We start from the raw sequence: 23,809 nt of genomic DNA, 5'->3' as shown, positions 1-23,809 counted from the left end.
TTTATTATTCGCATATGCCAAAGACATTACATTATGCTTATGATGATGATTACAATGATCTCGGAGGGTGTATATATTATTATATACTTTCCGAAGAACCTTCCCGAAGGGGTCCGTCGGCTACATAACAATTACCGATGACATCAACCTGTCGGCTACACAATATTTACCGACAACATACATCTTGTCGGCTACACAATATTTACCGACAACAAAAGCCTGAATTGCAGAAGGTTGTGTTTGATGCTAAATTTGGCAAGCTAATGGAGGAGAGCATCAACATAAGTTTTCAAGTCTTTATTGATGATTTATTATTTAACTTTGAAATATTGCAATTCGCTGACTTTTGTATTTTTTTTATATCCAAGTATCAAACATTGTTGGCAAAGGTTCTACGAATCATGTATGGTGATAAAAACTCCATGGCGTTTCTATATGAGGCCATGGATAGGACCAAAGAGACCATTCAACACTTGTATAGGTTAAATAAGACCAAATATAGACCCATATGGAACATAATCGATCATGGGTGGTGTTGGTTCCCAAAATCGCCAGTTAGAAACCTACGAGCCTTGCCTGCTCGATGCTGAGTATCTAATTGATTTTAGCCAACTTGACAGGATTGATTCCAATCCTCTGCGCTTTTGGTTCCGCTGGACCAAGGCCTGTTTACCTAAATCCTGGATTGCAAAACTCACTTCCAAGATGATTTATAGCAGATTACAGCAATCAAATAAACTCCTCAATTGGCAAGCATCAAGGAAACGTTTTAAGAGAAATGCCAGCATTAAAATTAAAACTTAAATGAACAGATTTATGATCAATACCAGATTCTGGTTGGGTAATAGAGTCAAACACATACTCTTTATGTACGACTTTATGATATTAATGGTACTGTATTTGTTGATAATTCAACTATTATGACGCCACAAATTGTTTCACTTTTGCATATTTAGATTAGTCTATCATGCTTTAACCCTTGCATGGAAACAATAGATACAAGTAATGAAAAGACAATACTTTGCACCACTTGTATTTTATCAAATCTAAACAGCAACGAACAACTTGGTGTACTTATCGAGAACAACGAATTATAAACAAACAATCAACAAAATCACAAAGGACTATGTATATATATATATTCTAACTCCAAAATATAATGAAAATCTTATAGATTACTTTGCCGGAAAAATTGGTATTAAAGACACTCCTGATCATCAGTGATCAATTTAACACCTACTTGATCCTATGCAACTTGGAAAGGTTGTGCTCAAAAATCTTAACCCCTCCTACTTAGTTTAAATCTCAAAATTCTCCTTAGAAAGAAAAATCTCAAAAGTATTCAAGAACAATAAATTTCAGTAAGAGCTATCCTCGTGTCTTTATTTGGTTTCCATGCTTTACACTTATAAAGGATGAATAGGCGCTTATAAACAATCACCTCCCTTCAAATTACCTAATCGGGCAATAACTAAACAATTTATGAAATTAACATATGCCCGTAACAATGCACATTATTGGCAACATTCCATAAAAACTCCAACCGCTAAATAAAATTTATCAAGCACTTGTTTGATATCTCGGACATGCGATGGAGCTGAAAGACATTGTTACATAAATAATCTGCATTACTGGATTTTCTTTCAGGCATGATTCATGCCTTAATATTTATAATAAAACTGTGCAGGCGTTCCAAGCAACTTCTCTAGTCATCCTGCTCTGTACATGATCTTCGGCTCTTGTAGACACTTTGAATCCATTAATCCTCGCGAGACTCCTGCAACAACAAAAACAAAGAAAAAGTAAGGGTCAATGCAAACATGAAACACAATGCTTTGATTTGCCTTTCTAACACGAATACTCAGGGCGGCAAATTCTTTGCCCGAAAATGATCCCTCTCCTATGTAAAATCCAATATATCCTTTTTCACTCTCAACTGTTAGCCGACTGGATGGTTCCGGCGGTATTTTGCATTCTGTAGCCGACAGTCCGGCGGTGTTCCTGTAGCCGACGGTCCGGCGGTGTTTCTGTAGCCAACGGTCCGGCGGTGTTTCTGTATTCTGTAGCCGACGGTCCGGCGGTGTTTCGGTATTTCGTAGCCGACGGTCCGGCGGTGTTTCGGTATTCCGTAGCCGACGGTCCGGCGGTAAATAGTTTGTAACGGATAGAATAATTGTGGCCGACAGACTCCTTCGGGAAGGTTCGCGAGTAGTATTTATATCCCGTCTGGGATCATTGTAAATGACCATTCACTTACTTTTGCGAATATTATGCTACTGTTCTGCTGTTACTTTCTGTATGCATTCATTTACTTTACCTGTACGGTAAACATTTGGCGCCGTTGCCTTATGAATCTGGAAGGTGGGAGGAATGAAGATTAATGCCAAATCAGCTTAACAAGGATTGGAATAAGGTGAAGGGAAAAGATGGACTCTGTATTGCGCAAGAGAATTTAATTCTAGCACAGCAAGCCGAACGCCGACGAAGATTTCAAAGGATTGTCGACGGACACCAAAGTGCGGAGGAATTGTTGGAGGAGACTCGGCAACGGGTGGAATTGGTGGAAGAAGCACGGGAGGAGTTCTTGAATTTGTGTTCGCCGAGGGAAGAAAATTCAGACGGGAGAGCATCAACTTGCACGGCTCGCGGTGCCGACGGAACATGAGCGTGGAGTGACCTCTTCGTCCAGGATAGACTTCCGCGGGAAACAATTTCGGAGGATCCTCCGTCTTCACCAAGGGGTGCAGCTGTCGACACCTTCGGTGTGGGAGTGCAGACTGCCGGTGTGGGAGTACAGACTGCCGATGTGGGAGTGCCGACCACTGTAGGAGTGCAGACCTCCAGAGTTATGGCAGGACCCAAAGAAAAATTACCGAAATTTGAAGGCGATGGTACAGCCGACCCCCTCCGACATTGTAAGACATGTGAGACGATCTGGCGGGCAAATGGAATCACAGATGCCGACGAATGGGCCAGGCAATTTCCGGCAACCCTACGGGGTGTCGCGATTGATTGGTTTTCGGATATGGATCCGCAGAAGCTAGATACGTGGGATAACATTAAAAAGGAGTTCTTGGCGGAATTTAAACTCTTGCGGGATGATAATGAAATTGTAGCGGAAATTTTCAATACCAAGCAAGGGAAGCACGAAACTGTCCGCGTCTATGCCAGGAGATTAAAAGACTTAGTAAACAAAATGGAAAGCAAGCCAGCGGACGGATTGCAGAAAAGGTGGTTTGTGGACGGCCTACGCTCGAAGTTGCGGAGGAAAATGAAAATTGTGCCACCGTCATCATATGTGGACGCGTATAACAGAGCACTGGACCTTGAAAGTGAGCAGAAGACAAAGAAGAAGAAAACTAGCTCCTCTGATTCTGATGATGACGAGCCTGCCGGAGATGATACTAGCGACGACGAAGGCAGCAGCAAGAAGGTTCGTGCCCTACAGAAGGATATGGTTCGCATGCTGAAGGAATTTAAAAACATGCAGAAGGAGCCAAAAGGCAGTGAACTGTGGTGCACGGAATGTAAGACCGACGGTCATACTAAGGGATCGTGCCCGAAGAACCAATTCTGCGACATCTGTCAGATCATGGGCCATTCGACAAAGGACTGTCCTTTTAACATGAAGACAAGAGGATCTCCGCAGGTGCTTCTTACGCAGCAGGCTTCCTCGTCGGGCAATAACGGAAATGCAAACATTGATGGTGCCACATCCGGAGGGTATAGGAATAATAGCAGAGGGCAAAATAACAACAATGCAAATAATAACAATAATAATGGAGGCCGAAGTCAAACCCAATATGATGCAAACGGACGGCCGATCGTTCAATGTCGAGCGTGTAATTTGTGGGGTCATTTTGCGCGAGATTGTATAGTGGCAAACACACCGAAATTATTATGCAGATGGTGCGGACCCGGCGATCACGAAGATTCCAAGTGTCCAAAGGCTGGAGTAAATTTGATCACTGTCGGCACGGATGTAGAGGAGGTTCTGGCAATTACACGGAGGCAAGCGGAGGAAAAGAGAAAAGTGGGGGAAGTGTAGGCGGACATTGCAAAGGCATCGTCGGCGGAAACATCTCAGTTGAAGGACATCACCGGCACCTTGGCAAAGAACTTCGCAGAACAAAGCATTGTACGGCAGATCTTACAAACGGAGATACCGGTCAAGATAAGTGACCTCCTTCTCACAATGCCCCAGTTACGGACGGCTATTTTGAATCATACACCGTTTTCAAAAGCACCGGAGGACACAGGAAGGAATAGTAGGGAAGTAATGACAACAGACCCAATGCTGCTGGCACTCACCTCCGGACGACATCCGGCGGTCGTGGAGATGGGGATTTTGGGAAATGTTTTGACAGAGACAATTGTTGACGGAGGGTCCAGCGTGAATGTCTTACCGGAGGATACTTGGAAGAAGTTGGGAAAACCGACGTTGTGGCCACCTGCATTTCAGTTGCTCACGGCAGACCAACATGGAATCAAACCGTTGGGAATTCTGAAAGCGCAACCGGTAACAATTGGTACGCAACCATTTTTATTGGATTTTGTAGTCATTCCATTAAAAAGAAAAGGCTATGATGCTATTCTGGGACGGGATTGGTTGGTGCAAGCAAAAGTAAAACATGATTGGAAACGCAATACCCTATCAATGGAGCGCGGAGGCAAAAGATTCATAATTGACCTGCACACGCAAATGGTTGGCGAGGAGGCAGCATTGTCAGATTCTGACAGTGAAGGCGAGAGTGATGATGAAGGAAAGAGGAGAATGGAACCGGATGAAGGAGTATTGAGACTTGACGGAGGATCGAATGACGACGACCTGGATTCGGTGAATGGCCTTTACCATTGGCAGATAGAAGACTACGAACTCTTTCCGAGTAGCAATATGTTAACGGTCGACGAAGATGAGAAAAAGGAGAAAAACGAATGTCTGGAGGAATGTAGGGAAGCGGAAGAAGGAAAAGCTGCCATGGCTAAAGCTGAGGGGAAGAACATACAGTCTGAACACAGAAAAACGAAAGATCCCACTGTCCGGTACATGGTGAAGGGACCGCGCGGAAAGAAAAGGTTACACTGCAGCATAAAATTAGTGGAAGGGCACCGACAGCAAAGAAATAATCTAGTTGCGCGACGACCGCAGACACCGTGGGCGACGGGGGTGACACAGAACAAACGTAAGCCGTACGACGGTCAGAATGAAATCAAAGTGGAAAAGTTTAAGGGCAGATGGGGTGGACCATATCAGATTTGGAAGGTCGGCGACAATGAAGCAATCAAACTGGCGACCTTGGACGAACAGGAGATGGCTCAGTCAGTTAACGAATCCAAGTTAAAACCATATCGTGCAAGGAAGTTCTCGCCGTCATTGCATCCTCCCTCGTCGTCAGTACAACACTCTTTGGCGGCGGCCGCGTCCAAAGGTGCCCCAGGTACCCCTGTTATTTGAAAGAAAAATTCAAATAAAAAAAAAAAAAAAATCAAAAGAATCAAAAAAAAATCAAAAAATTTGCCCGCGGGCAGAGTCTGTCCGCGGGTGAAAACAGCCCCGCGGGCAGTCTGTCCGCGAGTAAGAAGCCCCGCAGGCAGAGTCTGTCCGCGGGTAAGAAGAAGCCCGCGGGCAAAGTCTGTCCGCGGGTGGAAAAAAATCCTCGCGGGCAAAGTCTGTCCGCGGGTAAGAAAAAATCCCGTGGACAGAAAACAAACAAATCCTGCGCACTTGAACCTCCGAATCAGTAGCCGCGGAGTTTAAACTTTTTTTTTCTTTTCCTTTCGTTGTTGATGATTTTTATGCAGTCCGCGGGTGATTGTCCTGTCCGCGAAAGCAGTCCGCGGAAGCAGTCTGCGGGGTTCAAAAAAAAACTCTCCGCGAGTGATTGTCCTGTCCGCGGGGTTGTAAAACAAAAGCTCGCTGCGTGTTTTGTAACCTTCCTCCAGTATATCTGCCATGGATGGAACAGAATTCGCTGCCAGCTAACTTCGCAGGGAAGACATTTGAATAGCGCAGGGGAAAGACTCCGACTAGCCTTCTAGTATTTGATTATTTTCATTGCTGAAAGACTTATTGAGCTTCTCATTGCCGGAATGTTTCAGCCAAAGATTGTTGGAGTGAGGAGAGATTGTTGAGTTTGTGTAGAAGATGGGTCTAAGGGGTTTTTCTATAAAAATAATTACTTACTAAACAAAAAGAAAAAAAAAAAAAAACGTCGACAAAATCAAGTTGTTCAAAATGAGTGACAGATGATGCCAAAGGGAAGAGGACGCATCCATGGTTGCCAGAAAGAGTGCAGAATCGGCAGATAATGACAGAAATGGTGTGTTCTATGCATTTCTGTGTGGGTTGCGAAGTGTTAATTTAGTCTTGGCGGCTGCCCCAGGACCCCGCGAGGGCGCTGCCCCTCGACCCCGCGAGGGCGCTGCCCCTCGACCCCGCCGGGGGCGTTGCCCCCTGGACCCCCAGTCGTGGCGGATATCAGTCGTGGGATTCTGACCAGTTGAGAAGAGTTGAAGTTGCTGCAAGCATGGACTTTCTGTGTACCAGAGGCAGTGGGAGCAGGTGTTGGCTGTGAGGCTGTCTTGGTGGAGGCGTAAAGAGCTCGGGAAGAGCTGATCATCCGGTTGGAGGCAGTGCAGCGACACTTGGCTTAGGGTACCGAGGAATTGAAAACAGAGAAAGCAGCACAAGTGGCTATCAAGATATTTTGTCAGTCGTCAGGAGACGACTTTTCTTTTTGGGGGGGATGGTGTTAGCCGACTGGATGGTTCCGGCGGTATTTTGCATTCTGTAGCCGACGGTCCGGCGGTGTTCCTGTAGCCGACGGTCCGGCGGTGTTTCTGTAGCCGACGGTCTGGCGGTGTTTCTGTATTCTGTAGCCGACGGTCCGGCGGTGTTTCGGTATTTCGTAGCCGACGGTCCGGCGGTGTTTCGGTATTCCGTAGCCGACGGTCCGGCGGTAAATAGTTTGTAACGGATAGAATAATTGTGGCCGACAGACTCCTTCGGGAAGGTTCGGGAGTAGTATTTATATCCCGTCTGGGATCATTGTAAATGACCATTCACTTACTTTTGCGAATATTATGCTACTGTTCTGCTGTTACTTTCTGTATGCGTTCATTTACTTTACCTGTACGGTAAACATCAACAGCGTTTATCTGCTACACTACACATGGAATTCTCCCTTATTCTCATCTCGCAAAAGGTCACATTATCACCTCACTTGATCATTACAATCTCTGCAAAACCCACCTCTGCCATTTGTATGCACATATATGAACCTTAGATCATCGCATCTGCGCGTATCCTGATTCGATCTTTGTGCAGCTCCAACTCTTGAATATTAACTCACCTAGAATTCTCCTTCATCTCACACCCGTTAAAAATCCCGACATCCTTTAAAATAAATCTGACTTCATTCACGGGCATGTCTGATGCTTAAGTTGCTCTCCTTAGAATGCTAATGTGACATCCATGTATCCCGATAAATTTGAATCTGGTTGGTGTCGCAGGTAGTCACAAATCCTTCCGACCTTTTCAACTTCGTACCCCCTTTCTTTAGGACATATTCTCCATCGCACAATACTTTGAAAATGTGTTGTGACGTCTAATCAATAGTTCATCTGACTATGTGGAACTTTGGAACTCAAGAAACTGCCTTGCCTTTTCTTGTAAAGATATTTGCCGTCGGTTTCACCATGTATCTTTAAGAATAGCCGAATCAAAGCCTGTACAAACTCAAAATTATTATTGTAAATCACCTCATCTACAAAGTAATCTAGTAGCATCCAAATCCCCTTCAGTTCTACAGCATGCTCAGTTTCTATTATATCCTCGATAACAATAATTTGAAGCATATGCAATTTCAAATCCACTACCAAAGGAGATAAGCTCTTCAAATAATCTATTACTGATGCAAAAGTCTCCAATTTCCATACAAGAATGTAGAAGTTTCATGAAGGCTGAAAACCCCTCATTTTTATTCCCTGATTGAGCAGCAGTTATAACCATTTCTACCTTATTTTGATCACCACTGTTAATAACAGAGTTATGAACAAGAATTCTTTCTCCCGAAAGCATAGACAATGATTGCAAGAAGAAAGGAGCTTTCTCTAGCTTCTTAGGTGGCTCAATAGGTTTGTTTCGCATCTTCATGATGTCTAGATTGACAAGACTTTGCCATTGATTCTTAGGTAACATTGCAAGAATCACAAGGCCAAGTGTAAGTTGAGTTGAGGAAAATTTTCTAATCAAGCTACTTGAAGTACCAAGCTTCTTGATAGCCTGGTTTTTAACAAGTGTGTCCTCTTCGGTATCTTCAGAATCTTTTCTATAGAAAATAGTGGGCATAGGAACATTCACAACTTGCTCCCCACTAATAAAAGATTCAATATCTTCATCCCCTGAACACATCATGCAATTTGCCTACAGATAGATGCCATTTTTTACCATGTGTGTGGATGCCAACATATCCATATTTGGTGATACAGAGAGTGTTGTTGGAGCTGCATCAAAGGCAATAACTGGAAGTAGCTTTATTTCTTCTTCCTCAAAGCTTCATCCACTTTATGCTCAGTTAGAAGGACATCTAAAACCTCAGAAAGACTATCTGCATGAGTTTCTAATTTATTGGGTGCAGAATCTTCCCCAAGGTTTGGGTCACTAGACAAGGATCCATCATCTTGGTGTGCTTTTCAGTTCCTTCACCTCAATCTCCAAATCCAAAATGTCCTGGCCTATTCTGATTGTAATTGTGTCATGCTGGGCAACGAAATTTCAGTCAGAAACAGGAATCCTCTCTCGTGCCGGTTATTTGCTACACTTTCCTCTAATCGAAGCTCCAAAATTTGGGCTCCATCAGGTGGAATTGACAACATCAATGTATTCATGCAATAACCTACTACTTGAACCCCAAGTTCTATTTCCCTAACATGTTTAGAGAAGATGCAAAGGTTCAAATTGGCTTGGACACATGTATTCAAACATTGGTTACTGATTTGGGACTTCGAGACCTCGTACTTGATGAGTTGCAAAGCTATAAGACAAAAGAGGGGCCATTGTTTTCTTCTCCTAATTACAAATGTATGAGATACACCTTGCAGCCAAGTATAAATGAACATGTGTTTAGTTTTACTATATCATTCATTTCGCTCATTAAGTTTATTGGAACCTTTACCAAATTATAGATGGATTTTTTAAATCCTTGCAGCTCTGTGATGAGAAGATTACAGTACAACAATGCTAAATCTTCAAAAGCTTACCATCTGGATTTTATTTCAGCCATGCAGTGCTTCTGGTTGCGAGAGAAACTGGAGTACTTTTTAGAACATACACCCAAAGAAGTGCAATAGGTTGACTCAGAAGTGCTTGAATGACTTGGTTTATGTGTGGTACAACCTTGTTTGCATGAAAAGAAGGTGCAAGGGAAAGCTTCATATGCAGCACTTGTCTTGGAAGACATTGATCCATATTCAACAAAATGGATTGCTCCTGTGATTGCGAGGATGCAGATGTGCGTGTGGGTGATCCTTTATTGACTGATGAGCAACTAGTTGAGCTTGAGATGGAGGCAGATGATTGGGATGCCGAAATGGCAACAAGTGAGGAGGAACATGAGCTTGGTCATTCATTAGAGGCTTTTCTTGAGCCTTAGGCACCTATTTAGACACCTGTTGAGGATGTTGTGACTGCAACTACTTTAGCACCACCCACGCAGCAGCATCAATCTCTTTTGAGATTTACTCGTAGACACAATTTATGATTTATGCTTCTAGTTTTCATTGCTACTGAAACTTGAACTTAATATGTATTCAGATGTTGTAGTTTCATGGAGCTTGACTTCTATATGTATTGAGCTTATTTTTATTTAGATGGTGTAGTTTCTTTTTGATATATGATCATATCACTATGCTAATCTACTATGTTTTAACAGCTATCAATTACTATTTAACTCAAACTTTGACTAATATATGGTAGATATCTCAAATCATTATATGTTCTACAAATTTGGTGAGTAGGTGTATTTTTAAGAATATTAATGAATTGTATATTTCCAAATGTTCAATAAAAGTGCCGAATTTTTCGTTGAGTGTTTGGCAATTATGAGATTTTCAAAAAAAATCGGTTGGTCGAGATATTGCCGAAACCGAATTTTTCAACTATGATCGGACAACTCAATGTTCAATAATTAATAAAAATTAATAAACTTAACAGTTAGTTTTACATTCTAAATAAGTATTAACTTTTTATTTTTTTTTACTATTAGTATAATAATATAAATAAATATTACATAATTAAAGATAACAGATTTCCACAATCCATGATAATTAAATTCCTACTTCTGGGTAAGATTGCGTGTGATTATTTTCCATCAACGTTTCGGATCATTCTTAGCACTTTCATCCTGATGATGCATCATTGAGTATGATCCGAAACGTTGAAGGAAAAATATCACACACAATCTTACCCAGAATCAGGAATTTAAATATTACATAGTTTTTATATAGTTGTATATTTATTAAATTATTATTATTTACTTTATAAATATTAAAAACGTTCGGGTTTGATCTAACTAGTTTATTATTAATTTATTTAGTTTTCAACTTTTCATCTATAGTTCTACACTTTTAATAGTTTTCATTATAATTTTATAAAATATTATAAACTCAATAGTTTTAGGCTTTAGCTTTTAGCTTTTAACTTTAATAGCTAGAAACTTCAAAGTCTAAACCTAATAAGCTTTAAATTTTTAAACTTTAATAGCCACGACACGATAATGAAACGCAAACTTAAAATGCAAGATTTTCTACCTTTTTCCTACTCGTCTGAAACCCGTGACACGATAGTGAAAGCTTCTACAAATCATCTGCAATTTTCTTGCAAATCATCTGCTATTTCACTACAAGTTGTCTCTAGCTTGCCCGAGCAAATTTGTTTGCCAATCGATGTTTGTGTGTCGTCTAGAAATCTTTCTTCAAAAATGTTTCTTTTGGTCGTTGTTGTAGAAAGCACGATGAGATATTAGGTCAAAAGTAAAAGTTACAAGTTATAATTTTATAACACATGTTTACTTCCTATCCGCAATTCACACAAGACAAAATTGTCTCTTGTTTAGGTCTTTGATTTTTTATCTTTGTTTTTTGACTTTTATTTTGCTAGAGACGTTGATTTTTCAACGAGAGACTGCAGGAGATGTCGAGAGACTTCATTGCTTGATTCCTAAGCAGTCGGTAAGTCTCCAGAGACATTTTCGAGACCGGAGACAAGTACCAGTACCTGAGACACATCCCAAGGGTATGGAGACGGGTCTCCTGGTAATGCTAGTGTTATGTGACGACATTTTCTAGATATTGATTGTAAGTTTTGGAGCTTTGATCAAGAGGGATTTGAATTTAATAGTGCAAACTTTTGTTAATTTTTGTGGATCTCTGATAGATAAAACTATTACAATAAATATGGGAACAATAGATACTCTTACTTGTATCACGGTAGTGCAGAGTTGTTCTTCAAATAATGGTGATCTTCGAATTGCTTATGTGCACAATCTCCATTGTATATTGCTGATAATATAGATTGTATACTGAATATAACAATGATATGCAGATCGTTGGGTCTGAGATGCCATGTATAGATGTCATTCCCACCGATCTGCATTGGATATATATATATATATATATATATATATATATATATATATATATATATATATATAAACAGTCAACAATGCCATAGGCAATAACACAATGCCATTATAAAGCAGTCTATCGAATATATAACCTATCGATAAGAATATCAATCGTATGTTTATGGTAATCATTAACAACTCATATGTGTGTGTGTGTGTGTGAGAGAGAGAGAGAGAACATCAATAATGATTATCAGATAAATATGATAAAGGCTTGCATATGACTGATTACTTCTATAGACACTATACGTCAACACTCCCTTTTAGCAAGGGAGAAGTAATATACCTTAGATTTCATAATAGAGTATCTAATTACTTTATCTGAACTTAACACTCTGAAACAGTGACTAGTCAGAAAATAAAAATCACTAAGTTATGAACACTATCATAACGTACATCATGATCTCTAATTGTCCGAAACAATATGTAGAGTAATCATAATGAATATGTTATCTATGATCTCTAATTGCTCGAAGCAATATCTAGAAATGTTCGTAGTAATAACATAAAAATTTGTTACTCATGATCTCTAATTGTCCAAAACAATATCTAGAAATGTCCATGGTAACAAATGAGTTCGTTATCTATGATCTCTAATTGCCCGAAGCCATATCTAGAGATGTCCATGATAACAGGCCTATCATTTGCAAGATAGTCACCTTACAAATAATTACCTTTTGAATATATATGTCCATGAAAGATCATCACCTTTCATTACATATCTGATGCGACTAAACAACAATAGAAGCATAAAACTCACATGAATTGAAAAATTTTAATTCAATATTCAATATTACATATTAATCATACCAAGTTTTTCTCTGAAGTATTTCAACTTCACTTTAGCAAGAGGCTTGGTAAAGATATCGGCTGTTTGTTCATTAGTGCAAATGTACTTCAGTTGAATGATTCCTCGATTCGCCATGTCTCGAATGTAGTGGTAAGGAATTTCAATATGTTTGGAGCGTGTGGAAAACCAGATTGGTTGAATGTTTGATGCAACTTTGATTATCACAGTGGGCTTCAAAGGTCTTTTGAATAAATCTACCAACAACTTTCGTAGCCATACCACTTCTCTAGCACCTGAAGAAGATGCAATGTATTCTGCTTTGGTGGAACTTAATGCAACTGAAGTTTGTTTTCTGCTGGACCAAGAAACCATACCAGATCCCAGACAGAAGCAATATCCAGAAGTACTCTTACGTTCAGTAGGACTGCCTACCCAATCAAAATCAGAATATCCATGAAGTTCGATGTTGAGTTTATCATATTTAATTCTCATTCCAATAGTACCCTTTAGATATCTCAAAATGTATTTAGCTACATGTAGATGTATCTTCTTTGGTGCACACACAAATTGACTCAAGGTGTTAGTAGCATAACATATGTCAGGATGAGTATTCACCAAATACAATAAAGATCCAATAATCTACCTATAGTAAGTAGAATCTGTAGGTTTTGAATTGATCATATCATCCTTCAACTTGTGTAGGTTTACTTCCATAGGAGTAGCAGCTGGTTTACATTCCATCATTCCAAATTTTGTTAAAATGTCGACTGTATATTTTCCTTGATTCAGAAGAATGTAGTTATCCTGTTGCTAGACTTCTAATCCAAGAAAGTAGTGAAGTAGACCTAAGTCTTTCATTTCAAACTCTGCTGTGAGTTCTTGTTTGCACATCTTTATGAGATGTTCCTCACCTGTTATCAACAAATCATCGACATATAACACAAGAATAATCATATCATCACCATCTATCTTGAAGTATAAGTTAGGATCAGCTTCATTTTTAGAATATCCTAAATTCATTGGATAGTTGTCTATTGTTGCCTGAAGTCACAATTTTGTAAATCGTAGTCAGTGACGTACAAAATTTGTAGCCAACACTCTGTAGAGGTCTTCTTCACTGCAACAAATTCCAATTTTGAGAATGCTTAAGGCACTGGGTAGTTATCTTAAAATTCAATTTTTTTACAGTTTATAGCTATGTGCCTTTTAATTCCGGACACTTAAATACTGAAGAAAACACAGTAAGCAATTTATTTGGACAAGCACTTCACAGACATCAATCTATTGCTAAATATCTGTAGACATTAAAGTTCGAGCAACTGGATAGTGTATTTTAACACAAACAGGTTTGGAAAAAAAACATGAAAACGGCAATTTTTGAAAAAAAAAAAAAACAACCTTTTTTCCTCATGTTCAACATATGAAAGACCATGTTCATGGAAAGAAAGTTAAAGAGGTTTAATGCTTAGTTGTTATTCTTTTATCAACAGGTAAGGTTAAACTAACAAAAAATGAGTATTTCTGAAAATATGTTACAGAGATCTGTAATCTTCTCAAACCAAAACAATTTTTACACCAAGAAGTCAGAACCTAGAAAATTTAGGCAATTGAAGGGTCTCTCAGTTCTCTTCAATCAAATTGTACAATGGTCATACTTCTGATCAACAAATTCCATATTACAGAAAACCATAGTCTTCCCATATCTAAGGGCATCTATTTGAACCATTTTATACCTACCAGATGACATATTTACACAAGTATGTATCCCCTTTACTGATGTCATTCTGATAAGAACCCTACAAAAATGACATATAAAAACATATAGAAATTTAGCAGGTCTAAGCTCCCTCAGGTAGATCGGCTGTGCCAATAAGACTTTCTATGCAAAGTCTCCAATTGTGGCATCACTGAACAACTTCATGTTTTCTGTATTTTGTTTTTTGTGGAGATTCAGTACGTAATTCTTGTATCATCATTTCTTAAAATTATGCTGCATAGAAAATAGATTCTGCAAGATTTTAAGTCCAACAAACAAGTATTAATAATAAAAACTAAACCCAAATAGCACGATCTTGTAAGTTGTAAGTCATAACAAAGATGTGCAAGGCCTAACCAAGCAAAAGCAAGACCACAAACCAGCTATTTTCAAGCTCACGAATAAATAAAAATATTGAAGAGTGATCCTTGAATAGTGATAAACTTCTTAATACATCTTTTTTCGACTTCAGGGGAATGTGGTGACACTAAGCTTTGAGAACTATATATCATATCTATAAATTAAATGACAACAAATTTGACTAATGTGCAATTTCGAATATGTTTTATGAAAGCAAGCTGTGACAAAAAACAGAAAATTTTCACAGCTTGTATGCATCAACCTAAACCAGAAAATTCAAAAAAGTGAGAAAGAAGACAAAAATAGAAATGAATCCTCAGAGAACTATTGGTCTCCAGGTAAATATTTCCTGTATGCATACATGAAGCTTCTCCATCATATGCATATCAACACAGATAATGCTAATATACTTGGCAGTTTGGTGCACATTGAACTTGCCTACAGCATCTCAAGAAACAAATATATTATATTTTTAATGTTCATTAATAAAGATTGAAATCAAAATTATACTCGATAAAATTTCTTTCCTAAAACATGGAAAAATGAGGTCTCTAAATTTTAAAAACGCTGCCAATCAAGCCTTGCATATCTTACTTGGCGAGCAGAAGCCTGAGATATCCAAGAAGGAAGTAAACATGGAGTATTGTTCAATGCATCATATGATGTCTCTTTTGCCTTTCCACAGTCCACAACAAAGACAATGTCATTTATTGTAATGCTTGCCTCTGCCATGTTTGTAGCAAGCACAATCTTTCGTACATTAGGTGGTGTTGCTTCAAAAATTAACCTCTGCAATAAAGCATCACAACTATGAATCAAATAAGAACAAGAGATTGCATTACATATCAGTAAATAATTAAAAATATATTGCAAAAGAAACAGAAGTTTGTAACTTAGAAAATATATGAGTTAATACTTATTTTTCTTTCTGCAGTCGCTTGTTCATGCTACAAATAAACAGTTGGTTAATAACTAACATTTATCTATTCAGTTAAAACTCATAATAGTCTACATAAGTTTTCTTCATTAAGTTTTAGCAAGGTCCAAGTGAAAAAGATTACCGATGCTCTCATATATAATTAGACCATTTTGGTATTAATGCAAAGTGGACGTATCACTTCAAAAACAAATACCCACTTGTTCAGAAGTAGCCATGGATCCATGACAAGTTAACAATAAAACTCTGTTTGGATCTCCTAAAAGAGGATGCGCCTTGAGCTGATCCCTCATAGCATTTATATCATCCCAGCCTGTCATGAATACCAGCACAGCGCCAGGCCTTTCTTTTCTGCAAATATGGCATAAGATAGCCTCTATTAGGTTGAAACCTATGGTATCAGGGGTCCAGGAAGCCAAAGAATCTCGAGTCCTAGAACTATATCTTTCAAAATTAGACTTTGAAAGAGCATCCTGTACAAAACCACAAGATCAAAAATCAGTAAGTTACATGCATATATATATATATATATATATACCAATTTGAGAACCCCAATCAGTGTTCTTTTTTCTATTTTAAAAAGACCAAACCTCAACAAGGGACGTAAGCTGGTTCTTCCTCTTCCGAGACAACACTTGCTTCTGCGTTTTCCACATCCTTTCCTGGCCATAATCATCAACTTGATTGAATGAAGTCAACTTGTAGCCTGTTGTTTCCAAAATGTCCTCCAAGAAATGTGCTCTCACGGGATACGTAAAACCCTGCAAGGAGAGAAAGGAAAATGATTTAAGTTAAAATACAAGTTAAGAAAGAGAAGCCACCCTCTGTCCTACAGAGATGGGTATTGTCTGTTGCAGAGTTGGTATTATTACTGGTAATATATGGGACTGCTACATGCAAGATTGAGCTTCTAAAAGGAGTTTGTATCTACATAATTTTCTTATTCTATTACTTTTGGAAGAAATTTGACTGAGGGTTGCCATGCTTTACTCTAACTACATTACAAAGTCTATAACATAATCTATAAGTAAAATAATATTTAAGAACTCTAGAACACAAATTTCCTTAGATATTCATACTTACTGATAGCAATTCTTTCACTAGGCCCAAGACAAGGTATAGTCAAAACTTTACCGTGCTTTCTATATCAAGTTCCAACAGATTTCATTCTTAATTGCTAGTTTGGTCATAGAAATGGAAAACATAATCGCTTTATCTGTCCATTACTTATATCTTCATGCCACTGGAAACATCTAGATTAAGAAACATCACCTATATGAATTTATATTTTATAATAGAATGGATCCCCCAAGGGTAACCATAAAGAGTTTGACAAACCACAATAATGGATATCTGGAAGATATGTGAATATTTATTGCCACTAACTCTTATCAACTGTAACTCTCTCACAGTTGAACCGCCAAACGCTGCCTGTGACTCAAAATAACTCAAGTTACGTTTTCTCCATTCATCAGAACATTGACCATGACCATCATGTATAAACCCTCCACCCCTATATGAAGATTGACTAATAACATTTAATTTAATTAAATAACTTTAATAAAGAGATTTTATTGGCAGCTTAGGAAGACAAGGTGATTTCAAAATGTCAAGCCTTAATAGCGTGTTGAGCTTAATGTTATGAAAAGGTGTCCTAAAGCTCATTTGAGGCATAGTGAAGATTATGATATTTTCTCTCTAGAAATCCTAGGAGTTGAACCCTTCTGAAGAAGATTGGCTACAGTGGTGAGAGATCCTTCCTGGCTGATGCCATGGAATTCAAACAGAGTCTCAGCTTGTGCAAAATTTGCAGGTTTGTCTGTTCAGATTTCAGGAGTTTTGGTTGAGTTGTGTGCTTGTGTGCTTCAGGTCAAAGAACATTAAATAATTTGTTTGAATGCTCTGAGTTTAAAATTTCATCCTTCAGACGATGGGAACCCTTCTGAAGAAGATTGGCTACAATGGTGAGAGATCCTTCCTGGCTGATGCCATGGAATTCAAACAGAGTCTCAGCTAGTGCGAAATTTGCAGGTTTGTCTGTTCAGATTTCAGGAGTTTTGGTTGAGTTGTGTGCTTGTGTGCTTCAGGTCAAAGAACATTAAATAATTTGTTTGAATGCTCTGAGTTCAAAATTTACCTTTGCTATGTATAAATTCTCTATCTTGGATTGTTATGTTGATGTGAGATCCCTTAGTTTGGGCATGAGATTTGAAGGTGATATTAGCTGGGGGCATAGGTGTGATTTGGCCCAAGAAAAAGACAAAATAGAGAAAAGACAAAGGGAAATTTGCATTCAGCTAATAGCTAATTTTTCTAAGAGTCAATTTCTAAGTGCACTCCTTGTATTTTAAAAATAAAAGATAGTAAGGTGGACATGGCAGATCAAAGCTCAGACAAGGAAAACATCTTGAATGGCTCTAAACCTCATTCTAGCACACAAGCTTAATCCCTAATTGGAGTGCTTAATATTTCAGTCTCAGTGCATTTGGATGTTGAAGAAAAATCTTGTTGGGATTTGTATTTATGCTGGTCAATTTTATTTGAAGGAGATTGGCATCTTGTCTTGACTTTTGTGGAGGAGTTTATTCTTCTTTGCCAAATGCTAAAATTGTGAAGAAATTGTGTCATCTTGGAAGACCGTAATCTGGTCAATATACACCTTATTGGTTTGGCATGGGATTATAACCCTATTACAAGAGTGGATTTTATATTAATTAATTTGGTGTGGCACTTTAGACGCTAGGGGACATGTGACTCCATTAGTCTATTTTCTCCCATGTTTGAAGGTGATTTCTTTATGGCAATAAGAAAAAGTTTTTTCCGTTTACATCAGATTTCTCCTTGCTGTGAAAGGTTTCCAGATTTTTGTGATTGGGGTTTGCTTAGGACTTGGACGATTCAATACACAAGGACATATTGTGACCTTTTCACACATTGCCCGATTACAAATGGGAACCTCCTACTTTTATTAGTCCACTTGGTTTCTGCTTTGGTTCTTTGTAGTTTTGGTATCAATCGCCTAAGGTGAGATTTCTTGAAAGCTCCAACTTGGTATCATTAAACAATGCGCCTTTACCGAATTGAGCACTTCAAGTATCAACGTCCTGTAGCAACATGAAGTTTTGAAAAAGGATAATGTTCATAGTTGTATGTAAGATATTGGTGTAAAAAGTAGAAATGTGTATTCTATAGAAAGAGAATATGATGAAAGAACACAGACTCTAAAAGAAGAGACTATGATGTATGTAACACCCTGTCAATTAGCTTAGTGTACATAAAATTAGGTTTTAGTTTAGTATTAATACAAAGTTGTTTTCATTAACAATAGATAGGTGGAGCTTTCCCTTATAATTAGGAGAGATTGTCTCACATGTTGTGGGTGGAACTACTATTTTGCAATTGATCATAATACTGTCAGCTGCAAAATATCCACCCAACACAAGGATGATGGAACCATAGTTGGCAAAATTGTAGTTTAATCTGTGATTAGATACAAATCACTAAGTTTATTTGCTGGGTGAGTTTTTTGCAAAACAAATCGCAGATTCAAGAAATCAGCTAGTAGGGAAAAATCGACGAGTTTTTCAAAAAACTCGCTAGTTTCTACAAAAAGATCAGTCGCACATGAGTTCCAACGAAATAGGCCAAAAACATTCTTTTTTTCAAAGCCAGTTTTATTTTGTGCATTTGAAGGCTTGAGGAGGGGAGAGAAGAAGGGTTCCAAGGCATTCTTAGGTGATTGCAAGCTATTGAAGGCGGATTTGAGTGGATTTATAGAGGATTCCAACCGGTTTTAGAAGACAAATCTCTTTCCCAAGTAGGTTTGCTGAGATTGTTTTTATAGTTTTAAAAAATGTTCTATTGTTTTCTGGTTGCTTGTAAATGAATTCAAATCATTTGAAAGCATTTCAACTCTATGTTTGAATCATTTGAAAGCCATTCAACTCTGACAATTTTTTTTGAAGAATATGTAAGATTTTTTAAAAAGTTAAAAACAATCCCTAGCTGCTTGTTTAGTTTGTTTAATTCATTCTCATAGATCTAAGTTCTAACTTTGTTTATTCATTTTTCTCTAAATTTATATGTGTAGGGCAGCGGCTAAGAATTTAAAAAGCATACCAAATTCACAAGAAGAGTGGCCACAAACTCTATGCCCATTTGGATATATAGGCACTCAGCCTAGAAATGCAAGAGATAAGGCATGGCGGTATGTCCATGAAGCTCCAAATGATGTTGGGAAGGTTATATGCATTCCATGTGAAAAACTTATTTTTGGAGGCATAAACCGCTTCAAGTACCACCTTGCAGGCATAAAGAAACATTTATTCAACTCCTTGTCTCAAGCTAACTGATGAAGAAAAAAGATTCATCAATGCCCTACTTGCAACTGCTAAAGAGAAAAAATTGAATAGGGAGAGGATGAAATTAGCTATGAGGGCAGCCATAGTTGGATCTCAAGGAGCTCTTATTAATATTCAAGAAGAAGAAGAAGAAGCACTTGAGAACATAGTGGGATCTCTTCGTGGCTTGCGGATCCGCAAACAAAGTGCCTCTTTTGTCAGTTCCACTCCTACATTACCTAGTTCTTCATCACCATCGGCATCAAGAATAGGGAGTTGTTTTGTGTCCAGTAACACAGTTGGATCACAACCATCATTCGAGGGCGCTGGATGGAACAAGGAGGTTCATGAGCAAACTGATATTGCAGCAGCTGATTTTTGGTTTTTTAACAACATTTCAATGTACGTGGCTGATAGTCCCTATTGATTGAATTTGGTGAACGCAATCTCAATATCGGGCAAAGGGTACAAGCCCCCTTCTCACAAGGATCTGAGTGGAAGGTTAGTATTTTACTATTTAGTAACTGTAAATAATTAAAATCCATATCAGTTCATTGTTATATTATGAATCTTAATTGGTATTTCCTATTTTTTCTAACACTTTATTATACCTAAATTTTGTAGGTTGCTTGACAATGTGGTTGATAGGGCAAGAGTATTGATAAAAACCCAAAAGAAAGACTGGAAGAAATATGGCTGCACCATTTTATCTGATGGGTGGACAGATGGAAGAAGTAGAACCATTATTAATTTATTGGTTGCTTGCAAAGATGATGTTGTGTTTTGGAAATCTGTTCATGCCTCCAATAAAGTGAAAAATGCACACACATTGGCTTTAATGTTGGAGAATGTTGTCATGGAGGTGCGAGTAGGGAATGTGGTGCAAATCATCATAGATAATGCAGCAGCATATGTGGCAGCAGGTAAATTTAATTTTTTATGTTCAATATGAGTCATGAATGTAATGTTATGGTATTATTAAATTTATATTTGATGTAAATATGGAAAATTTGTAACTAATTATTTTTTTTTTTTACTAATCTTTTAGGTAGAAGCCTCCAAGAGAGGCATCCCACACCTTGTGCATCATACGTCCTTGACCTTCTTTTTAACGACATAGGAAAACTTGAATGGGTGAGTCCAATTGTGGAAGATGCACGGCAAGTCACCAAATATATCTATAATCACCCATGGGTTCTTAGTTTGATGAGAAGGATCACTAAAGACAAAGATTTGGTGAGATCCGCTATGACAAGGTTTGCAACGGTGTTCTTAACGTTGCAAAGTATTATCAACACAATATTGCCTCTGAAACAAATGTTTGTGTGTGCTGATTGGGTTGCTTCACCGTACTCAAAAAAGCCTGAAAGAGAGGATGTGGAACAGATAGTCTTTGATGATAGGTTTTTTGAAAAGGCTACTGAGATTGTGGAGGTAACTTCAAGAATCAAAACATTATTTTTTTAATTGATTCAAGTTTCGTTATTAATTTGTAACTTACTATGTTAGTAACTAATTTGTATTTTTCAAATTTCAAATGTAGATGTCTATGCCCCTGGTTAGAGTCTTGCGCATATGTGATGGGCAACAACCCCCAATGGGATGTCTTTAAGAGGCCATGGATAAGGCCAAAGAGGTTGTTAGAAATTACTACCATGCAGACAAACTCAAATTTGACCCCATTTGGGAAATAATTGATTGGAGGTGGAACAATATGCTCCACCAACCCATTCATGCAGCAAGCTACTTCCTCAACCTCAAATTCAAGTGCTATGATTCTCTTTGAGATTTTACTAAGACTTCATTTTACTTTGGTTTTTAAGGTTTGTAATAAGACTTGATTTCATTTTCTATTTGTTTTAGAGTTGATTATTCCTATTCAAATCCTAATGGAGAGGTCATGGAGGGTCTCTCTAGATGCATTAAGAGATGATATCCGATGAAGCAGAGAGAGATCTTGTTGTGACCGAACAACAAGTCTATGTGGAATCAAGAGGTAATTTCTCTTCTACACTAGCAAAGAGAGCAAGAGGTACTCAAGCCCCAAGTAAACCGTCAAAGTTTAAACTTAAAAACTTTTGCAAATTGTAAGTTGTGTTTTCTGATTATCTATTTTCATTGCTTTATAACTTATTATATTTTGTGTTGCAGATGGTTGGTGGTCAAGTTGGGGTGGAAATACCCCCAGTTTAAAGAATTTTGCTATCAATGTTTTGTGCTATCCTTGTAGCGCATCACATTGTGAGTGCAATTGGAGCTTATTTGAGTCTATCCACACAAAGAAAAGAAACAAATTGACTCAAAAAAGGCTCAATGACCTTGTTTATGTGCACTATAATCTTAATTGCACATAAAAAAGTCACAGAGCTCAGGAGTACCTGGTCCACTTGATCAAAATGAGATAAATCCTTATTTTGATTGGACGGCGCAAGAGCCAAGTCCATTGTTTTCAGCAAAGGAGGTTGCTGATTTGGGGAGGCAAGCCATGGAGGGGGGTGCTGGAACAGATTTTCATTTCACAATGGATGACATTGACGACAAGGACAATGAGGAGGCATTACTAGTGCCACATATAGGAGGAGATACATCCACTTCCAGGACGCAGAGCTAGTCAGTAGGGATGTCGAGCGAGGAGGCACAGCCACAGACTTCACAATCATGCAACTCACGGCCAGTCCTAGTGTGGAGCACCTCTTTGAGGACTAGACCCCTCTCTTTTCTGCTAGTAGAGCTGGAAAGAGGAAGATGTGATTGTATTGATGTATTTAGTAATTTACTATTTAGTATTTACTTCTAGACTTCTAGTTTGACAGAAACTATTTACTATTTTGCTTGCCGCCATCAGCATTCCTTAGGAGAATGCGATTTTGTACCCACTATCCATTTATATATATCTAAACTATGCTTGTTTCTTTTGTATTCTCTTTAATTAACTCATTAAATGCATCTTCTCATTGAAATTTGCAAAAGAAATGTATTTTTAATTAAACTTCAGCAGTTTTTTTAGGTTCTCGAGTTTTCCCAAGTTTTTTTTTTAATTGGCTGATTTTTTCCCATGTTAACTTTTAGGAGCTTGGTGAGTTGTTGCCCAGTGAGAGTTTCCCAACTATGGATGGAACCACTGTGTAAGAGGGTGGTGATTGTTTAAGAAAGGACCCCCATCCCACTTGGACTTCAAATAATTGTCTTTGAGCCCTGACTTTCCACTGCAGATGGTAAAACGGCCTAAAGAAGCTACCAAATTAATACTACTAAAACCTTCAATCTTTCCAAAACTATCTCCAAACAAGAGTTGACTTATTATGTCCAGGTGGCTGCCAGCAAAGCACGGGTCCCACGATTTATTTGATCCACAGCAAAGCACATGCATACCCTTTAAATTATTCATCTCCTTTGGACTTACGCATGCCTCAGGATATGAAATAGGGTACAGCTGGAAAATGTGACCAGCAAATAAAATATAATTTCTGATTTATTCTAAAACAAAAGTACGTTTAATAATAATATTAAAAAAAAAATTGGATTTTCTGATCTGCCAAAACCTGTGATAACTTGAAATTTCTTATAAGCCCAGATTTGACCTCTGGATGAAGCTAACATCAAAAGGTTTCCATCTTTCAATTCCTAGATAATATGAGAGAGTTTTGGAAATTGATAATAATACAACAAGCATTGTTTTTCCCACCCTTAAATCAATTGAATTTAACATTTTATTTGGATGAAATCAAGCAGTCGTATGCAAGATAGTTTTTAGATTCGTCAATTTAAACAATTCTAGAATGTGGATAGGAAATTGCTATAGGGATGGTCAAAAGGACAAGCCTTCACTTATTATATTTGTTAAACTACATCAGTGATGGAACATCACTTGTGTGCTAGTAAACATAGGATTTCCATTGCTTATGTGAGTTATCACTTTGAGTTAAATAATTATAACTTAAT

The 23,809-nt window shown here is 38.1% G+C and overlaps 1 protein-coding gene across 2 annotated transcripts in view; it reads right to left on the bottom strand.

Moving 5' to 3' along the window:
* The window catches only part of LOC149567475 (DExH-box ATP-dependent RNA helicase DExH3-like), a 190,867-nt gene that overhangs the window by 90,876 nt on the left and 76,182 nt on the right, over positions 1-23,809 (bottom strand). For both annotated transcript variants that reach the window (XM_089820666.1, XM_089820667.1), the window contains exons 9-11: positions 16,118-16,288; positions 15,728-16,000; positions 15,185-15,379 (exon numbers count right to left, since the gene is read on the bottom strand). In XM_089820666.1, the coding sequence (XP_089676792.1) occupies positions 15,185-15,379; positions 15,728-16,000; positions 16,118-16,288 (639 nt within the window). The remainder of the gene's footprint in view (positions 1-15,184; positions 15,380-15,727; positions 16,001-16,117; positions 16,289-23,809) is intronic.

Source organism: Cupressus sempervirens, chromosome 3 (genome assembly GCF_028749045.1).
Source record: "Cupressus sempervirens isolate cs-2001-9-10 chromosome 3, ASM2874904v1, whole genome shotgun sequence".
Classification (NCBI taxonomy): Eukaryota; Viridiplantae; Streptophyta; class Pinopsida; order Cupressales; family Cupressaceae; genus Cupressus; species Cupressus sempervirens.
This window is presented reverse-complemented; position numbering and strand designations above follow the sequence as displayed.